General features: G+C 45.6%; 1 protein-coding gene across 1 annotated transcript; it reads right to left on the bottom strand.

Annotated features, from left to right (window-relative positions):
- Positions 1 to 5,242: 5,242 nt before the first annotated feature.
- On the bottom strand, positions 5,243 to 14,135 carry pigu (phosphatidylinositol glycan anchor biosynthesis, class U). Its single transcript, XM_049023734.1, is given in 13 exon segments — positions 5,243 to 7,300; positions 9,044 to 9,186; positions 10,190 to 10,286; positions 10,288 to 10,315; positions 10,618 to 10,761; positions 11,021 to 11,175; positions 11,815 to 11,912; positions 12,002 to 12,102; positions 12,422 to 12,531; positions 12,864 to 12,926; positions 13,076 to 13,135; positions 13,287 to 13,351; positions 13,941 to 14,135. Coding segments are annotated over 13 exon segments (1,311 nt in total). The 5' UTR covers positions 14,074 to 14,135; the 3' UTR covers positions 5,243 to 7,186.
- Between the last annotated feature and the right edge of the window lie 6,642 nt (positions 14,136 to 20,777).

Genomic DNA, 20,777 nt, shown 5'->3' with positions numbered 1-20,777 from the left:
CTGGGACCCTCATGCACTTAAGCCATTCACCATGGGGCAATGAAGATCAGTTGTGCATTATTCACACTGTTCAACGTTTTTAATTCAGAAAGCTCAGAAAATTATCTTGCAAAAAATACTACACCGTCCGCTCTTGCCTGTGCAGACTTTAGCCTGTGGATCAACAACCTCAGTAAGTATGGATTTTATCACCATGAGGGACAAATTCAAAATACAATATTCTTCGGGGTGTTGTCGCCTTTCACAAACAACAGTGCTGGAAAAAAACTGAGCTGTCACCATTAGAGGTTTTGTTGTTAACACAATATTTTAAGGCAAAATTGAAAAAATTCTGAGGTTGTACTATTGTTCTAGCCAATTACAGATGGTAAATTATTGACAGCTGTAGTGAAAAGCAAGCTTATTGGATAAACTGAACAGCAATGTACATAACAGACTGGAAATAAGCACAGGAGATAAGTGATACATTGGACTTGGGGGTGGGGGGCTGGGGGGTGGTGAGCTTATCCCAGGCATCATGGGATATGAGGCAGGGGAACAATCAGGACTCAATGCCAGTCCGTCACAGGACACACACATGCACATATGTATACACACTCACACCCTATGGGGTGTGAGGCCGGAGAGTCACTGAAAATTGTTAAAGTGGAGCATTAGTTCCCATACTTTTGCATGCCAGACTGGGTGGAGGCGTGGAGATGAAGGATTGGCTGAGCTCCTGTGTATCTAAGATAAGTTGATATGCACAATCTAGATGCAGCAACCCTAGGCTGGGTGGGGTTTGAATCTTTGTTTTCCTTTCCATTTCTCTGTGCCAAGACAACACAACAAAAGAAATACCCGTCAGCCATTCTGCTGTTGCCATTTTAGCAACTCTTAATTTTCAGCAACCTATTAGTACAACTGAGTACTTTACCAGAGGAGTTTCAGATAACATTCAGTCACATGAGCAGGCTCTAGAACCTGTTCCAAGGTACAAAGATGGGGAACAAACCCGCAACTCTGGAGGTGTGAGGCCACGATGTTACCAATGGAACCACTGTAAGGGCAGGAGAGGAATATATTAAATTACGCAAAGCTTTTATTACTGAAACACCTCAAAACAAAATGGAACAATGAACATTTTTAAACACAAGAAAACATACAAGCAGAAACTATTGTAATGCCATCCTCTTGCTTTGCTTAACTCTTGCTGTTCCCAACCAACCCAGCTGACCTTCTTAAAAATCCAAAAACATATTTAAGGTTAAAAGGCCATTAACTGCAGAGGTGGAAAGTTCAGGTCCTGAAAGCAAAAATTCAGACCAAGATTTTGTTTCAACCCACCACTTGAACATAAAGAGTTACAGTCACAGAGTACTGAATTGGCTGGCTGAAACAAAATCCTGGTCTGGATTTTTACTTTCAGGACCTGACCTTCCCCCTTTTCATTAACTGGGCTACACAGTGGCTGAAGGCTAGAGATCTCTCGTACCGGAAATCATCTCTTAAACCCTCCTCTAGATTGTTGTGGTGAATCCTTGCCGCCTTCGTAGACATCTCAGAATCTGTATGAATTTGTCCGAATGTGACCTTAAATGCGCAATGTTCCTGAGTAGAATACTGCATCTCCAACATCACTGCTGTGGGATGTTAGCGCTGCGTGAACTTTAGCGCAGCTGCACTTCCTGGTTTTTCCGTAGCCTGGCTTTCTGGGAATGCGACAACTGGCAAAGCCCTCCCAGCCAGAGCCATGGTAATAATAGGGACATTTGTGGAGCAGACAGGGAGAACTCAGAGGCCTGCTGATGAACAGTCTCTCAGCAGCTGAACGGAAGCACGTGCATCGTGTTTATATCTTTGTTTACTCTCGATTTTGCTCAAAGACATCATGAACTGCAGAGCTAGTTTATTTTCAATAATTACTTGGTTTTGATGTCTCGCCATGTTGTCACCCAGCATGTGTAATGCTAATGTCCTTCCATTTTCCATACTGTACAAGTGTAGGTCTACAAGTCCGAAAATTTGGTCCTGCATCAGTTGGGTTCAGGTTGGGGTCATTGTAGCTTCACATCTTATTTTGTATTTTTTGTGATTTGTGGCCGGACACTGTAACAGGTGGAAACAGGAAACACTGGAGGTCACTTGAGTCTGTTGATAGCTAAATATCTTATCTGCGCGTAAGAAAGCACAGATGTGTGTGTATTATGTGTGCGTCCTTGTGTTTGGGTTTATGCATCACATTGCTAACGTTGGTATCTGTTAGTACTCGAGCCTGGGCAGGGTTCAGTGTGATTATCCATCCATCCAGCCATCCATCCATCCATCCATCGATCCATCTTTGCCACTGAAAGTTCACAGTGTGAAGCATCATGTAAATAACTTGTATTCTTGCCTGGCAATATGCAGAGTGTTGTGGCAACTTGTTTTAAAATTATAACGCCTGAAGACTGTAGTTCAGACCTGACTTCCGTGACTGGTTTTGTGGGATGTTGTGCAAAACAGGTATTTTGAATCAATTCTATATAAAAAAAAATAATAATTACAAAAAGCGTTCTCTGCGTGCAGACGACTTGTGCCAATTAGTTTAATTACTGTCATTCCTGCTATTTCTTGGAATTGGAATTACAGAAGTATTTTTTTCTCTCACTTGAAGAGTAAAATGAACGTCTTCCTGTTCTGACTCACAGGGTGTGGTTGGCCAATGTTCAGTTTCTTACAGTATTGCACCAATATGAACATCACATAGCCTATTGCTGATTAAAACTATATATATATATATATATATATATATATATATATATATATATATATATATATATACATACACACACAGCACGAGCATGCAAACTCCACACGCACACACACACACAGCACGAGCATGCAAACTCCACACGCACACACACACACAGCACGAGCATGCAAACTCCATACGCACACACATACACACACAGATGACATTTAGCAGAACAAAGTGACTTGTCAGCACTTCTTTGTGTCTGTTGCCGCCACTTGTGGCAACACTGCCTAGTTTTTGAGGGATATCAACAGGTTCTCTTTAGGTCCAGTTAATTTTGGGTGTATTTTAACTCCCCTTTTTGTTTTAGAAATATTGCAATATTTATTGAAAAAATTCCAAAAATCAGTTCAGCCCAACTCAATACACAAAAAACATTCATAAAAAATTATATGCTATACTTGCCCAACATGTTCCACCCCTATCTTGCAGTCTGCAGAAAGATCCTTGCAGGTAGGTGGCCAATAAGAATTGGGTTACGAGGTGACCTCACCATGTCACGGAAGTAAGGGCTGGAATTCCAGTAAGGCACTTCTGGCAGATTAGGGAAGAGTAGTTTCTGTGGTAACTCCCTTTTGTGTGTACCATTTACATATTCACAAAGCTACAGCTCTGGAAAAAACTAAGAGATCACTCCATATTTTTTAAGAATCTGCATTGTTACATCCTAATTTAATCCTGGTTCTGCTTGCAGAAGGCTACACTGAGTGGCATGTTGCTGCCAGGCTTAAAATTTCTAAGACAGCAGTACACAACAACATGGTAAAGCAGGAGACCCTGGGAATGACCAGAAACCAGCCAGGTAAAGGGCAGAAGCAACTTGCTAATGCCAGAGATGACTGTCAGCTTATCTGATAGTATCTCATGAAGATGTAAGATGACCTCAAGTGACCTTCAAAAAGAATGGGAAACATTAAGTGGTGTGACGTGCACTGCTAGGACAAGTTCATAACAAGCTCCTAGAAGCAGGACTGAAGACCCATAAAGCAAGGAAGCAGACCTTCATCAATGACAAGACCAGAGAAGAGCCAGGTCGGATTTTACAGAGAAGCATAGCCACATACTGAGAAATGAGCAAATCTAAAAACGCTGCTGTAGTCTCTTAATTTTTTCCAGATCTGTATATAAAGGAAAGTGAGAAACTGGAAAAGCATAACTGTGCCCCTTTAAAGCGAAGTAACGACAGACAGGGTAATTCTCCAAATTGCTGAGTAATCGAGAAGGCAAATTTCAAACAATTGCCTTTATGAAATAAAGTTTATCCAAGTAATCCTGACTGTCACGCCCTCTCAGGCGGAACCCGCCGCCCACTCCTTCTCAGCACCGCCCGAGTAGGCAGGGTTTCCCAGGTGTTCCAAATGTCTCAGTAATGAGAGGCTCTAGATAAACCAGGAACACCTGCAGCTCAATGCGAAGTATTGTGCCATTACTATGAGCCTTGCCAAGCAATTACTTGTACCGCTGTTCCTTCCCTGTTCTGTATTCCTATTGTGCTTGCCTTACCTTGTCTTCTTCCTTTCCCCAGACTCACTCCCGTACCTGACCCTGCTTACCTGCTGATCCCGGCTTCTCCAGTTCCCCTTCCCCTGTGTGGTCGTGGTCGTGTCCTGTGTGCCTGTGTAGGACTGACCTTCCGGCTTTCGACCTCCGCTCACAGCTTACGACCATCCTTCTGGCTTTCGACCCCAGCTAACGACTCACGACCATCCTTTACGGATTTCCCTTTTATTGTATCGCTTTCTGCGATCACAATAAACTATCTGGCTGTGCGCATTTCTGGATCCTCGCCTGGTTACTCTGCCTCCGGTCACACTGACAACTCTAGATATATATTTTTAAAATTCACAGTGGACATTTTAGCATCAGCAATTCATCTTATTAGTAACCAGTGGAAACTGCTGAAAAACACTGGTCATTTTCAACATGCTGTAACACAGACACATATTCTCCAGTACCCTCTTATAAGCTGGGGTCTTGGCCGAGATCGCGTGAAAACCCTGTGACACTGAAATTCCACTTTCTTCAAATGACCATCCTCTTCATAGTTCTCTCAGCACCCAGAAAGGCCAGGTTTGTGCGTCTGGGGCCAGTTCGAAAGCTGATTCACATTCGGATCACATTCAGCGGCCGGAGGAAATGACAGCCGCCTGCACGATGCACCTTTCTCGATCCACCAGGTAGCTACACTGCATTTTAAAGGACTTCAAAGAGTCTGAGGAATACCCTCAAACGTCCGGTATTCTCTTGCGTGATCGCTGGAGCAAAGAGGGATTAAAAGCATCCCGTCAGAAAACACTGACATTTATCCTTCATTCAAAATTAACAAAATTCCTAATGTATGACCTATTATTATTAAATATTCATGTGTGAAATTAAAGCCAACTGACACTGATTTGTGCCTCTGTCGGATTTTTCAGTGATTAAACTGCAAATTTTTAAAATGCTAAAAAATAGACATACAGGGTGCATTGTATTACTTTTTATTAACAAATAACTTTAAAACCCAGTGTTTGGACTTTTCCACCGTCTCCATTTACTGGCCCACGCCTTCCTGGCTAAAATAAATTGAAAACTTTGTGTGTGTGTGTGTGTGTGTATATGTATGTATGTATGTATGCAAAAATAAAGAGCATAAAAACTTGGTCAATGGACCATTAATGAGTGGAAATTGGGGGGAGGAAAGAAAGAACAGAAAAGCTATGAATGAGGTCTCTGGTAAATACTTTGAACTTGTTCTGTTGTGACTACATCCAGGGAAACTGCTGCCAACACTAGGTAAAGAATATGACCATCTTGTCAGATATATATTATTACACAAGGGCAGCTCACAATACTTGCTTTTCATTAAAAGATAAAATGACACCTGTATACATGCTCACACTGATCCAGGCATTTAAAAATTAAATGGAAAAAAAAAAAAAAAAAATACTACTACTTGAACAGTGTATGTTGTGGTACATAAATGTTTCCTTCTAAAAAAAAAAAAAACTGTTGGGTGTAGGTGATCTGAAGCAAGCAATAAAAAACTGCCAACCATGATTTATTTATACGTTGTTCTCCGTAAATTTTCCGAATATGCGCGAGTCGACATCAGATACCTGAAATTTCAGGCAGCCTGAGCCTTCTCTGTGTAGCTGTGGGCTGCTGTGGAGTGCAGAGCAGCAGGACGAGACACCAAATCTGCAGGGGATCAATCAGCAGGCTGCCAGACGGGCAGGGGTGCTGGACAAACCGCGATGCATCATAGGACATCGAAACAAAGGCTCACGAGTGACATTCTTTTATACAGTCCCCACAGCGTGTGTGTGGGGGGGGTGTAATCGGGAACGGACCAGGGGAACAATCCAGACCATTCAGCAGCAGTCAAGTAATTTTAGTCAATGTAGTCCCACCAACAAATCAATTGCAAAAAAAAAAAAGACAAACTGAATGAGAGGCACCCAAGTGAACGTTGCCAATCTCAGAACTCGTCCATGTGTCGGGAGACAGCGGTCATCTGTAGTGTCATGCATCGCGGTGCTGGATTGCTTGGCAGCTAAACATGATAAAATACTACAGACAGTTCCTGGGTTGTAATCCCTGAGGAAGGACAAATGGGGTGGGGGGCAAACCAGGGGTGCCAAGTCTACACATGGACCAGGGCTTAAGCAACTACCTCCTTTTAATACCATACATTAAAGTGTTTATAAAAGGGACCTTAATGCACAGTTTCTTGGAGGAGATTAGGGACAGCCACATTAGTAATAGGATTTTATATATATATATATACAAAGACACACAATAACCTATGAAGGCATATAATAACCGTTTACAATGATTTAGTAAAATTTAAAAATGATAGATGTCACAGGTAGCAAAGATCTCATTCTCAAGATCTCTGGAACCACCTGTAGGTTAGAAATGGAGGTTCACAAATCAGGCTAAACGGGTCTTTGCTAGTCCCGCTGAACCGATGGGAAACGGATAATTGCATAATAGTTCCTTCGACCAGAGCATTAGTTAACGGCAGCCCTAGAAGCCTGCCGCCATCTAGTGGGTAAAGCCAGAACTGCAGCAACATTCCACTGAATACTTTTTTTTTGCAGTGGGGAGACAAAACCAGTCCACAGTCAAACGACACACAAAATGCAGACTTAGACTGGGAGGACCAGCCCTCACAAAACATCCTGACAGATAGCAGCATGTTAACCAAGCTACACTACAGGTGTTGGGATCCCTGTATCTGCAGTCCCGTCTAGGATGGGGGGGGGGGGGGGGAACAGTTTTGGTGTGAGGGCAGGTCCTTAAAGCATCACGAAATTCAAAATTAAAAAGAGGAGGGGGGGGGGGGGGGGGAGGGAAAACAAATCATCCAGAGGTGGACTCGGACCCAGCCGGCTAAGATCCAGTCACAGTCCATGTTGCTGTGGCCTACTTCAGCACCAGGGTGGCCTCGCTGCCGTCCTTCCGCTTCAGGTAGAGCCCACGAGCCAGGTGGTGCTCCCGCCGGAGAAAGGCGTAGAAGTAGTCCGACACCAGCAGGATCTGCGAGGGACGACAGCCCACAATCTTTCATTTTTTAATTTTTAGCTAATATTTCTGAGCTAATTTCAAATTTTATTTGAAATCCAGTTTAGTTTTCTTTCATTTTCAGTGCTGATTTATTGGGAATTGGTTTTTAAAGATGTCTGTTTAGTTTCTATATATCTCAGTTTTTGTTCATTTAAAACATCTTATTTCCATGCTGAAACTTGTATAACTATTTTATGTACCTGATTTTTAGAGAATCTTACTGCAAACTATGTACTAATGTTGTCAAAATGTGCAAAACATTTGTTATTTTTAATGGTTCCCATTTGCAAATAACATTGTGACCATAAAAAATAGTATACATTTAAATACAATAATATTTAAAAACCAATGGAAAGTATTTGATGTTTATTTCAGTTAGTTCTGAACGCCTCTTAATCATCCCCTATATGTAACTGGTGGATTCTCTCCTGCCCCTTCACCACCTTAGCTGCTGTGTGGTCAGCATACTGGTGCAGAATTGCTGCAGTTGCACCATCCAGGTGGGGGCTACACAGTGGTATGGCTGAAGTAGCTACCCATTGCTTCTATAAAGCGCTTTAGATGTCCTAACTGCTATATAAAAGGTAACATTCATTTAGACACAGCCAGTCACGTTCATCCTAATTTAGGCTGTTTGCAATATACACAGGAGCCCTGGTACAAGCTGTGAGACCGTATCTCTGTAACCCCCCCCTGCCCCAAAATGCCACTGATGTACAAAAGCTCATCTTCACACATGGGAGTGAGTGTCACATGGATCTATCCAGTGCCTGACGACAGCCAATCCCACACACTCAGGACAGTGACAGGCTGTTTACGGACAAAAAAAAGGGGGGGGCACATGGTTTTGATAGTATGAACAGCACGTGGAAGGACTGAATACACAGGAAACAGAGCCGAACTCCATTACGAATACAGCACTTAATATTGTATTCATGCTCCTTCAGGTCAAACAGCAAAAAAAAGTATTCGCTTAATTTCTGGTTATTAGACATTGCTGATGTTACTCATACTTAAGAATTTGTACTTGTTTCTAAACAGATCATTTGAGTGTTTCTGTTACTCCACATGGCAGGACCCAGACTGTGGGCGGCAATGAAATCACACATTTACAAAGTACGGAGTGAATTTCGTTAGAAGCCAACTAATTGTCTGTTAATGTAATACATACTGCATGTATGAATGAACAGTGTGTATGCACTCAGACATATTGTAAATCACCATCTTCAATGCTGACTTGGATGTTTACCAATGATGTAACTGACTCCTGCTAAAGTTAAAAACTATCAAAAAAAAATAAAATAATGCATCACTTGCGTAACTCGGTTTTGTTTTCCCACTTAAAATTTCCTCCGGCATCTTGATAAATTCTGAGCAAGTCACGTTCATCTCCGTTTGCAGGCCCAGTGGCCTTCTGGGATAGCAGAGCATCTATCGAATGCACACTTCAGAATTCCACAGAATGTATTATGTCATCTGGGTACCGTCCACCTACCGTCTCGTCCATACTGAGGATTTGGAAACTTCGCATACTACATTTCGCCTACTACACGGCAAACAAGTATGCAATTTTGGACGTGCCCTACATCTATGGAGTCCTCCACCATGCTGAGAGCAGAACTGGATCAGCCCAGCATTATGGGAAGGGACGCCACACTGACCATTGTTAAAGTACAACGTGACCTCGCCCTTTCCCGTGCCCTCCATCTCCCTCACCTGTCCTACGTTGAAGAGCAGCGTGATGGCGTAGTAGAAGTTTGAGTTGGCGCTTCCGGCATAGATCCAGAGGTGCCACAGGACAGGAAACAGAGCAGAGCAGGCGAGCATCACGCAGGCGACCAGGAAGATGTTCCTTAGGACTGGGGAGAGGGGGAACTTTGGTTTAATAAACCATCTAATTCAAAAGCTACTCATGTGATGCAATTCAGAATATTTTCTTACTGCTTACACACTCTGCGGTCAAAAGTATGTGGACACCATCTTGTCCAACATCACGTACCAAAACCAGCGGTAACATGAAGCTGGCCCACCTTTTGCCTCTATTCTTCTGGGAAGGCTTTTCATGAAATGTTGGAACAATGCTGGTGGCATTTGCTGCCATTCTGGTTGGGTATTGATGTTGGGTTGCCAGGTCCCATTCTGTGAGCTTGGAGGTTGTACCACTTCACAACCGAACTGCACCTTAAACGTTCTGACCTTCACAACCACTTCACTTTCAGCAGGCCAGGACAGCTCCAGCAGAAAGATGTCGAACTGACTTGCTGGAAAGACGGCATCCTGTGCAGGTGCCAGGTATACAGCTACTTATTCAGCTGCTAATGCCAGAGATTCAGTGATTGTGGGATTAATTATTATTAATCAGCAATAGCTGTGACTTAATTAGGCAATCCCTCTCATTATTTGGGGTGTCCACACACCTTTCTGGCCATATAGAGATCTACATCCATCTTGCATCAACGTCAATCCAGTAGAGTCATAGTCAGCCTGGAGTTCCAGGTCACAAGGCAGGGGAGCACTTACACAGAAACACACATGCTCGCCTAACTGTTTTTGGACTGTGGGAGGAAGCTAGGACATCCAGAGGAAACCCAGGAGGAGGACATGCAAACTTCAGTATTTGTACCCACGACTCTAAGTGTGAGGTCAGTGTACCAGCCATTCGATACTCCTGAATAGTTTATTCACCTTTAACAAAAAAAACAAATAATTTCCTCAATCATCTCCTGAACAAATGACTCAAAGAAACACATTTTACTTTTTCATAAAGATGCAGCGATGCGGCAGTGGCCCTAAAGGCCACGAAGTTCATCGGCCCCTGTGGGACTGAGGGTCCTGCAGTCGCGGGCCGAGCCGGCTACTCACATCGATACAAGTGGCTCCAAACGGGCAGGAAGGCCATGTAGAGGCTGATGTCCCCTACGGTGGGGTATGACTTGAATATGGAGATGATGGCGATTTGCGATGAACATCAGAAAGACGGGATGCTCCCTGAAAAATGGAAACAAGCACAAGGAAACACATTAAAAACTACCTGTATGGCACGTTAAAAAGCTGTTACTCTCACGAACGTGAATGGGATCCACAATGACTAACAAATTGTATAAAATTAGAGAGACAATACTGTCCATTGGAAATAGAACTTTCTGGATAAGGTCTGTCAATATGTTTAATAACTTCTAAAGAAAACGGTATAGCAACACAACTATATTTTGCTTTGCTGAACTTGTTTTTAAATGTAGTTCTTACACCAAGAATACGCAACAGCAGGGCGGCGCTAGAGAGGCACTCACTTTAGCTTGACGGACAGCGGTATGGTGTAGAAAAACACATTGATCTGGAAGACGCAGATGAAGAAGAGGCGGAAGTGCTCGAACATCTCGGCGAAGAAGTACCAGAAGAGGCCGATGTTGGGCGTGAGGTCTGGTACAGAGAGGCTGCAGATGTGGAGTTTTTGAAGTGTCAGGACCAGTGGGATGGAAGCAGGGGGGGGACACATACACCCATTATATTCAACTCATTTATCTGACGCTTATTCAAAGCAACTTATTGTAATGGGGTTACAAGTTGTGTGTGTTCTCGGATTTGACCTTTATTTATTTATTTATTTTTTTTTTAACAAGAACAGCGTCTAAATTATTACTGGCCGGCTAAAAAATAATAATATCAGATCTCCGGGGAGGATGCAGGACTCACATGAATCCGTAAACAGAGGGGATGAAATCCCAGGTGTTAAGCAGGAAGAAGGAGAGGCAGAGGATGACGCACAGACTGCCCAGGTACATGGAAGCATACTGCAAGGTGAAGAGCCAGAAGCTGGGCCGGTACAGGTTTACGGGGATGTAGAGCCTCTGAAACAGAATTGGAGGACAGGGGGCATCGAAGCGGCACCATCGTAGCGAGACAGACAGACACAAATGGTTTTTCCTAAGATGGGAGAAAAGAGGCTTTGACACACTGCACTGTGGCTGCACTGTTGATCACAACCTGTTTAATCCAGAGGAAAGTGGACATGAACAACAATCCCACCCACTTTTCAAAGGTACTTCATTCATTGAATAGCAAACCTGATTCTCCAGAGAGACACAGACACACATGTACATGGAGATGAGATCTGGGGTCAGAGCTCAAGGTCAGGCAGCGTCCGGCATCCATGGGTTCTTGTTCAATGCCCCAATTATGATACGATTACTTTACCAGCCACAAGACTGAAACCAACGACCTTCTGGACTTTGAAGCGCATCACTAACCTGTTGAGCTACAAACCGCCATTTTCAATGCCTCATTTCTTCCACGGCTACTTTCAACCCCCCCTGAAGCAAATGCGGTAGTTTACACCCCCCAATAATAACACGCCGAGTAGCTTTAGAGCAAATGCGTGCCACGAAGGCACAAAAAGGATCCCAGTAGGAAGTCTGCCGCCTGTGCTGGCAGGAGTGAAGCAACCCCCAACCTTATCTGATGAAAGAAGGGGAGCTGAGGGGACCTACCTGCAGCTGGTAGAGCAGTGCCGGGACAAACAGAGTCAGGGGGTAGATGGACTGGTATGTGGCCACAGCCAGGAAAATGGAACTCAGCAAGGCACTTCCTTCAAAAGGATGGGAAACATGACCACCAGGGCGGGGCCCAAGGCTTTGGCCTGTGCCACCCCAACTCGAAACGGCAACGACTTTGTACCTTTTATCGTGCTTAGGATAAAGAGTGCAACGACGGCGTTGTTGAGCCCACAGGTCGACTTGGCCACACATGAGAATATTGTGAAAGGGTTCAGCAGGTAGCTTAAAGACCAAAAGGAAGACATGTGACAAAAGCACCCAATCACAGCGCAAGGCCACGACACTACCTAAAGTCATGACTAACAAGGAATGTCAAGGCAATTTTACCCACAGATGCAAAAAGTATCATCAAATTATTACAGAACTGCCTTTTTGGAATTATTATTCATCTGTATAAGCTGTTTACGTAGATTTTGGACATAATTACACTTCCAATTTCCATGAAACAAAATGGATCCCAATTTAATACGATGGTATTCTGTGCTGATTTCATTTAAAAAACACTGTATATGTGCATAAGGCAGGCATGAGAGCTACTCACAACAGCGCCACCTTCAGAGGGATGTAGTACATTTCTTTCGGGGTCCTAATAAGCTCCAGGCAGTCGGCGGGATAGCGGTCAGCTTCGAGAGCGTATTTCTGCTTCCTGAACTATGTCAAAGAGGAAATATAAAACCATTATTTTTCCTGAGAGAATAAAATGCACCTATACTGCAGAGCCCCTCCTAGGACCTGAATCAGAAACCTTCACACAATGTGCTTAAAGATGCTTTTTTTTTTGCTTTTAAAATGTTTCATTCTTAATACAACACAGTAAAATGCATCATATTAGCGTTCAGGCAGAATGAAGAATAAAGTGCATGTAGAGGAAAAGTTTTAGTATTAACCTTTTCCAACTCATGAATACTTAGTGGTGTGTGTGTGTGTGTGTGTGTGTGAGAGAGAGTATCTTCAGGTGCATATGCACATGCTTACACACTCACCACATTTTTGTTATAGTCCTGCACGGTCAGGTAAAGCGCCACCGCTGTGATTCCATCTGCTATCTACAGCGTGACACACAGGATACCTTTAGCACCCTGACAGACTTGATGATTCTTCACACCAAGCACAGAGGAAGGGAAAAAAAGCCACCCATGTCTGACATTCGTGACATAATGACAGGGTTTTAAAATATCAGGAGCCATTTACTCACCATAAACACAATATCCGCATAATCGATGACAAAATGAAAAAGGTATATAATAAGAGGAGTCTAAAGTGAAGAGGAAGAGAATATCAATTTATCAGTAGCGTCATTAATATGGGCATTTAATAAAACTAGTTATTTTTTTAAAGTACTCAGACAGACCCAAATTATGCACCAGCGGTATTTTAACCGTTACATGCAAGGAAGGGGAGCTCACTTCATGGAAGACGTCTCCAGAATATGGGGACACTCCCAGGTCGAGCAGAGCCAGGCCTTCCACAACTGAAGGCAAAAATGACAGCATGCACCTGTTAGTACATGTTGCTAACGTAGTACCCACGCCAGATTATCACTTGACTTCCTCGTGTTTTTCAAGTTCTGCTAAAGCACCAACGAAGCATTCGACCACGACGCTCTCCACCCTCTGACAACTAACACTGACGAGGTATAAACCATACATGCTACCACTAATTATTTTAACAGTGTTTCCATCCGCTAACTTATGAAGGAAAACATGGTATTTTAAAAATGACCATCAACGACTGGTAAATTGCTTAAAAAGACCTTCAAATTGCATTTTATGACAGAAAAATCTTATTACATAAAGTAGCCGACATGGTTTTAACTTCATTAGCCACGGCTAAAATAAGCTAGCTAACGTGTCGATGTGCAATATTTTACGCGCTGAAAAAAATGAAACAATGCAAGTGATTTAACAAAATTCTAATAATAAAATTATCAAAAAGTGAACGAGTTACCAAAAAAATATGAAAATATCCATATACTAGGTTAATTCAGACAGCACGGGTCGCAAGTCAGGTGCACATGCCCATCGAAGAAAGAAATTAAAAAGTAGAAACGTCTGACTAACCTCGTTTCCATGCATTTAATGGAGATACTACTTCCACTCTCTCGATTAAAAGCTCCGCTAGACTTGATCTAAAGAGTATAGCCCTAATAGTCACAGCTATAATCAAAACGAGAGTTAAGGGAGCCGCCATCATCGCCGGGAGGAAGACGTCTTCCACACCATGCCTTCTTAAGCATTATGGAAACTGAAGTTCTTATGGAACAACTATTATACACAGACCAATGAAACCGGAAACCCAATCAAACTACAAGTACCATGAACAATTGTAAGAAGCGGCGTCGACGGTGGGCGTGTTGTGATCCTCTTGAATGAACTGAAGAGGAGCAGCCGAACAATTAACGCGAGAAAGTGATAATGCGATTACCTGTTTGCAATATTAATTTCGGTACGGGTCAAGTTATCAGTATCACTGGGATTTAATGTTTGCAGTGGTGTTTGTGTTATAATATGTGTTATAATGGTAGATATCTCTTTAAATATTTGGTGTTATATCTGTTTCCAGAGGTGGAGATTTCAGGTCCAGGGAGTACAAATCCAGATTTTGTTCCAACCAACCGGTTGAGCAGGAAGAGTCACAGTCACATAGTACTCAACTGGTTGGTTGGAACAAAATCTTGGTCTGGATTTGTACTCTCTGGACCTCTGTCTATTTCTTATCATTAAAAAAACCTTTAATGATGTCTGTAAAAAAATCAAGCTATATTTAAATTAGCTTAAGATATTTTCATGTTAGGGACCGGAAACCCCGTGTTGATTGGTAGAACTTCACCTTAACTTCAGCCCTTCCCACCGCCTGTGCCTTTTAGTTTGCTGGATTTATTTAAGCTTGAAGTAATGATAGTCCAATAAGCCTTTAGGTAAGGACCATCATAACTTCTAGCTTAAGTTAACCCAACTAAGTAAGAAATTCTAATTCGTGGAACACCCCTTTGATTCTATTTTAATGTTTCAGTGGCTGTGTCCGAGTTACTTCCTAAGTTTGTGGCGCTTCTTACCGTTAGCGCCGTTATGCCGCTCACTGTCTTTATTTATTATCCTGAGATATAAGTATGATATTTAGGAATTCGCTGTTTTCTGTGGGCTTTTTGTCTAGAATGTGCCGGCAGAGATATGGCCAGCCCTGAGCTGGATGTTCAGCTCCCGATAATAAATCATTTGAACAGCCGCTTTCTTATAGGATCTTAAAGGACACCGATAATGCCTACCTGTCACAATATCTTACTGTGCTCCTTTTAAAATTAAATACCTGGGAATTAATAAATTATAAGAATCTATGAATAATTTCAAGGTCGTGAATATTTAAAATGATCTGGAAATAACTGAGGTGTATATAATATTTCAAGTGTATCTTGAAACCGACAAGAGGTCTTTTTTCAGATGCCTGAAGTTATTTTAGAATTCCTAAATCACTTCCTGATTCATTTTGATCTACGTATAACTTATTTTAAAATGTTTGATTCATTGTATGTATATTTAGGTTTTGATTCTATACGGGTCTTACAGTCCAATAGAAGTTTATTTTTAATCACCAGTCTGCCTAAATGAATACTGGAAAAAAATGTGTGGAAGACTAAGCTCTCAATGTCATAATTTACATAACTTACCCGCTCAAGTCTTAATGATTTTTATTTTTACTCACAGTAATTTCCAGTGCAGTTACTGCAAGATTTTGCTAATCAACAAGTAAATTTGGTTACTGCATAATACATGCATTATTTAGAAAATTATTTATTAAAGGCAGAGAGTTTATATATGGGGGAGAGGGGGGTCTTATAGGGGGTGGGCCTCTTGGTTGTCTGAACCATACTGCCTTATTATGGCTATCCCACAGAAATTGTATCAGAGGACCAGGAGGTGCTGCATGAGTACTACTGACACAAACAGACAGATATTTCAAGTCATGGTTTAATAACCAAGTGCTGAGGAACATATATTTTGGGCGGTGTATAGTTTGACCGGGTAAGCATCTGTGCCTAAGTCTGAGAGGTTGTGAGTTAAAAGAATAATCACATCACAGTTAGACCCTTGATCAAGCAGCCCTTCACAGACAACTTCCTCTATGAAAAAAGAGGAAGTTGTGGGAGGCGTAAAGACAATTTCCCTACGGGGACAATAAAAGTATCGATTATTATTATTATAAACACCAATTGCTCCAGCGACCGGCTGGCCCTGCCCTATGGGAGTCACTTGCATGGCGTTTAGGGCAAAAGAATCTGCTAAATGACTGTCACTATGAGCCACTATGCATAAATGCCTGTGGTTGAATATTTAGGTTAGTTCAACACAAAAATCTTAAAACTAAAATTCTAGCTAAATGGGATGGAGTAAGTTCCTGGCTTTAGAGGTACTTCTGAAAATTCTCCCGTCCTGCTACCTTTGCATTATTTACTGTTTGCAGAATGTTAAGAAGCCTTCACCCTGTAGAGTATACATTCTAGCTTGTGTACGGTAATCTGTCAGTAGGTATATAGAGGGCAGACATTGCAGTGTCGCTTAAGACCACGTTAGCAATAGATTAAAAATGGAGTTGAAAATGAGCGTATTTCTGTCATGGAATTTAAAAGTTTTTTTTTCTGTATTTTGAAGTCTGTACAGTGCAAAAAAATGTGACTTGGAATTTCTCCAGTGCAAGCACTGCAATACTGCAGGGAGCTGATGAAATACATGCTAGTCTTGCAATATTTCTAAACTGCAGAAAACATTTGGTGGTGAATTTGCCAGTCAGTGTTTTAGAGCTTATATAGACATATAAACTATTTGGCCTGTTTTCCAGGGGTCTCACAAATGTCAGCGAACTCTTTGAAAATATGAATCCACACGTGTCGATGTAGTTCACATACATGCAGGAATGACACAGCTCTCTGTGTCTGTCAAATCACGAAGGGGTGGGATGACAAAACATAAAGCACACTGAGCATACAATACTTCCAGAACATCCATCTTCCATAAGTGCTTATCCAGTGAGGGGTTGTAGTGAGCCTGGAGCCCATTCCAGCAAGCACAGGGCACTAGACATCCTGGACAGGATGCAAGTATCACAGGGCAAATGCTCACATATACTATGGGCAATTTTAGAGACACCTCACCAAGCCAATGGTTTTGGACTGTGGGAGGGAACCTGTATGCACATGGACACACTAATCATGCAGAGTCAGAAGCAATATTTTGTCCCCCATCCCCAAAAACATGAGGCTACAGAGCTTTCCACGTAGCCCCTGTGTTGCCTTGCTTTTATGTTTAATAACACTATTAACTGGTTGCATACTTAAACCAATATAATTTCTTTTTCTTGCTGTGACGCCCGCTCCGTCCGCTCCTCGTGTGTGCCACGCCCCCTAATTACCCACGTGTGATTTCCTGATCGTGCCCAGTCGTGTCTTGTTTCTTGTTGCCTTGTTTCTTGTATTTAAGTTCCTGTTGTGTACTAATCCAGTGTCTGTCATTGATGTTAGTCACGTCAGATGTTCCCTGCTACCCGTTCCCCCGATTCCCTTATTAAAACCCCAGTTTGCCCCGTAATTCGGCTGTCTGCCTGCTTCCTGACTGCTCGCCTGCCTGTTCGCCTTACCGGCTTCCAGCGTCCCGTGACAGAATGACAGACCGAACCAAGGAGGCGCGGCAGCAGACCGAGGAGCAGCATCTCGGTCTGCTGCAAGAGACCTATTATTGGTTGAACCAGCCAGAGGTCCAGGAGGATCCTCTGGCTTTGGAGTTCGCCAATCGCGGCGCTGATCTCCTGATGGAGAGGCCTCCACCGGAGAGCGAGCACCTCCTGGAGGAGGTACGTGCTTGCCTCCAGCAGCTAGCCCAGCGTCTCATGGAGCGGAGACTTGGGCTAGCTGTACCACAAGGCACGGAAGCTGGGTCCCCGTTGTCCGTCCTAACGGAGAGGGTGCAGCCTCCTGCCAGCACCAAAACCCGGCGGAAAAAGAAAAGGACGAAGTCGCCAGCGGTCGCCCCGTCTATAAACCTGGGAGCGTGCGCGCTCGTTCCCGCTGCCCATGCGACCAGGGAACTGGAGGACTGCCCGGTCAGTCTTCCCTTCACCGGCGCTGCACCGCTGCTAGCGCAGCCGGCTTTCCCCATCCGGAGAGAGCAGCCCACCGCTACGGACCTACCACCGCCTCTCGAGCGGTATTACTTCCGGCCCGAACGACTGGCCAATAAGGGGGCCAGCGCGGTGCGAGATGTCATCCCGCGAATACCCCGACGATTTAAAGGGGCCACGCTCGTCTTGCCCGCGCAGGACTTGCCAGTCCCGCCACCGCCTCTGACTGAGCAGGCAACCCCTGTGCCTGCAGCCCGTGCTCAGGCCGAGCAGGCAACCCCTGTGCCTGCAGCCCGTGCTCAGGCCGAGCAGGCAACCCCTGTGCCTGCAGCCCGTGCTCAGGCCGAGCAGGCAACCCCTGTGCCTGCAGCCCCTGCTCAGGCCGAGCAGGCAACCCCTGTGCCTGCAGCCCCTGCTCAGGCCGAGCAGCCGCCTTCGTTACCGCCATTGCCGGCGGACCCCGCTGCCGTGCAGCCGCCGCCGCCTGCGCAGCCGCCTTCGCTGCCTGCACAGCTCCCTCCGCCTGCTGCAGCTCCCGGGCAGGCGCCCCCACTGCAGCAACCTGCTGCAGCTCCCGGGCAGGCGCCCCCACTGCAGCAACCTGCAGCTCCCGGGCAGGCGCCCCCACTGCAGCAAGCTCCTGTTCCTGCAGAGGCGCCCCCTCTGCAGCCGCCTGCTGCAGCTCCCGGGCAGGCGCCCCCTCTGCAGCCGCCTGCTGCAGCTCCCGGGCAGGCGCCCCCACTGCAGCCGCCTGCTGCAGCTCCCGGGCAGGCGCCCCCACTGCAGCCGCCTGCTGCAGCTCCCGGGCAGGCGCCCTCACTGCAACCAGCTCCTGTTCCTGACCGCGCACCTGTTCCTGCAGAGGTGCCCCCTCTGCAGCCGCCTGCTGCAGCTCCCGGGCAGGCGCCTCCACGGCAGCCGCCTGCTGCAGCTCCAGGGCAGGCGCCCCCACTGCAGCCGCCTGCTGCAGCTCTAGGGCAGGCGCCCCCACTGCAGTCACCTGCTGCAGTTCCAGGGCAGGCGCCCCCACTGCAGTCACCTGCTGCAGCTCCTGTCCCTGACTGCGCTCCTGTTCCTGACCGTGCTCCTGTTCCTGCAGAGGCGCCCCCTCTGCAGCCGCCTGCTGCAGCTCCCGGGCAGGCGCCCCCACTGCAGCCACCTGCTGCAGCTCCCGGGCAGGCGCCCCCACTGCAGCCAGCTCCTGTTCCTGACCGTGCTCCTGTTCCTGCAGAGGCGCCCCCACTGCAGCCGCCTGCTGCAGCTCCCGGGCAGGCGCCCCCACTGCAGCCGCCTGCTGCAGCTCCCGGGCAGGCGCCCCCACTGCAGCCGCCTGCTGCAGCTCCCGGGCAGGCGCCCCCACTGCAGCTAGCTCCTGTTCCTGACCGTGCTCCTGTTCGTGCAGAGGCGCCCCCTCTGCAGCCGCCTGCTGCAGCTCCCGGGCAGGTGCCCCCACTGCAGCCATTTGCTGCAGCTCCCGGGCAGGCGCCCCCACTGCAGCCAGCTCCTGTTCCTGACCGCGCTGCAGCAGCTCCCGAGGGGCCCCCTTCCTTCCTCCTCCTTCTCTCCCTTCTTTCCTGTCTCTGTCCCGCCTGTCCTTGTTCCTCCTCCTGCCTTTGTTCTGCCCCGCTCTGTTCCTGGTTTCCCGTCGTTCCCTCCCGTCACTCCCGCTCCTTTTGTTCCGCCTGTTCCCTCTGTTTCTCCCTTCCTGGTCTGTCTGTCGGCCTTTCCTGTCTTGTGTAGTGTCCTGTCCTGGCTCCTGCCTCTTTGTCAGTTTTGCCTGTCTGTCTTGTTCCCTGTTCCCCGTTGATTTTTTTTGCCCTTGTCTTTCAGGTTCTGGTTTCCCGGTCTCGTCCCGTCCTTCGCCTCCTCCCGGGCGCGCCCGGTGTAGCGCGCCTTTGGGGGGGGGGTTCTGTGACGCCCGCTCCGTCCGCTCCTCGTGTGTGCCACGCCCCCTAATTACCCACGTGTGATTTCCTGATCGTGCCCAGTCGTGTCTTGTTTCCTGTTGCCTTGTTTCTTGTATTTAAGTTCCTGTTGTGTACTAATCCAGTGTCTGTCATTGATGTTAGTCACGTCAGATGTTCCCTGCTACCCGTTCCCCCGATTCCCTTATTAAAACCCCAGTTTGCCCCGTAATTCGGCTGTCTGCCTGCTTCCTGACTGCTCGCCTGCCTGTTCGCCTTACCGGCTTCCAGCGTCCCGTGACACTTGCTTCCTCAACCAATAATATTCATGTGTTGCTGCTTTTCGAAGAGTCTTAAAAAAATGCGTGTGGAAGTTTTACATAGAAACATTCTGAAGGCAGAAGGAAAAATGATTGGTTCAGAGAGATAGCCAATCAGATTGTAGAGGAGGTGGGTTCAAGCAACCAGGGGAGGCAGGAGCAAGTCATGTGATTGGTTGGGCTGATTCAGCATGTTGAATTGGCATCAAAGCTAGTTGTTGAAGCTGAGTTCTCTGATTGTCCTGAATGTGAACCGTCACCTGGGTCAGTCTGACCCAGCGCAAATATTCACAACCGATGGGAGCCAATGGCGGCTGATTGGAGGGAGCCGTTCGTTGACTTGGTTGGTGCTAGTTTTTTGCATTAGCTTGCTGTGTACCAGCTTAAAGGTAGATTCATCAGCTGCCTTTCCTCAAATCTGAGCCATTGTCTTAGCAGTTTTCAGTTTAACACATTTTCTCCCATATAATTCCTGCAAAAGGAGGTTTTACTATTTCTATTGGCTAAAAAAAGACCGTTTTTAAGCTTTTACTTCTGGTTTTGACAGAGAACCTTCGCAGATGCT

This window comes from Brienomyrus brachyistius, chromosome 8, assembly GCF_023856365.1.
Source record: "Brienomyrus brachyistius isolate T26 chromosome 8, BBRACH_0.4, whole genome shotgun sequence".
Lineage (NCBI taxonomy): Eukaryota > Metazoa > Chordata > Actinopteri > Osteoglossiformes > Mormyridae > Brienomyrus > Brienomyrus brachyistius.
The sequence above is the reverse complement of the archived record's forward strand: the minus strand, read 5'-3'. Positions and strand labels throughout refer to the sequence as shown.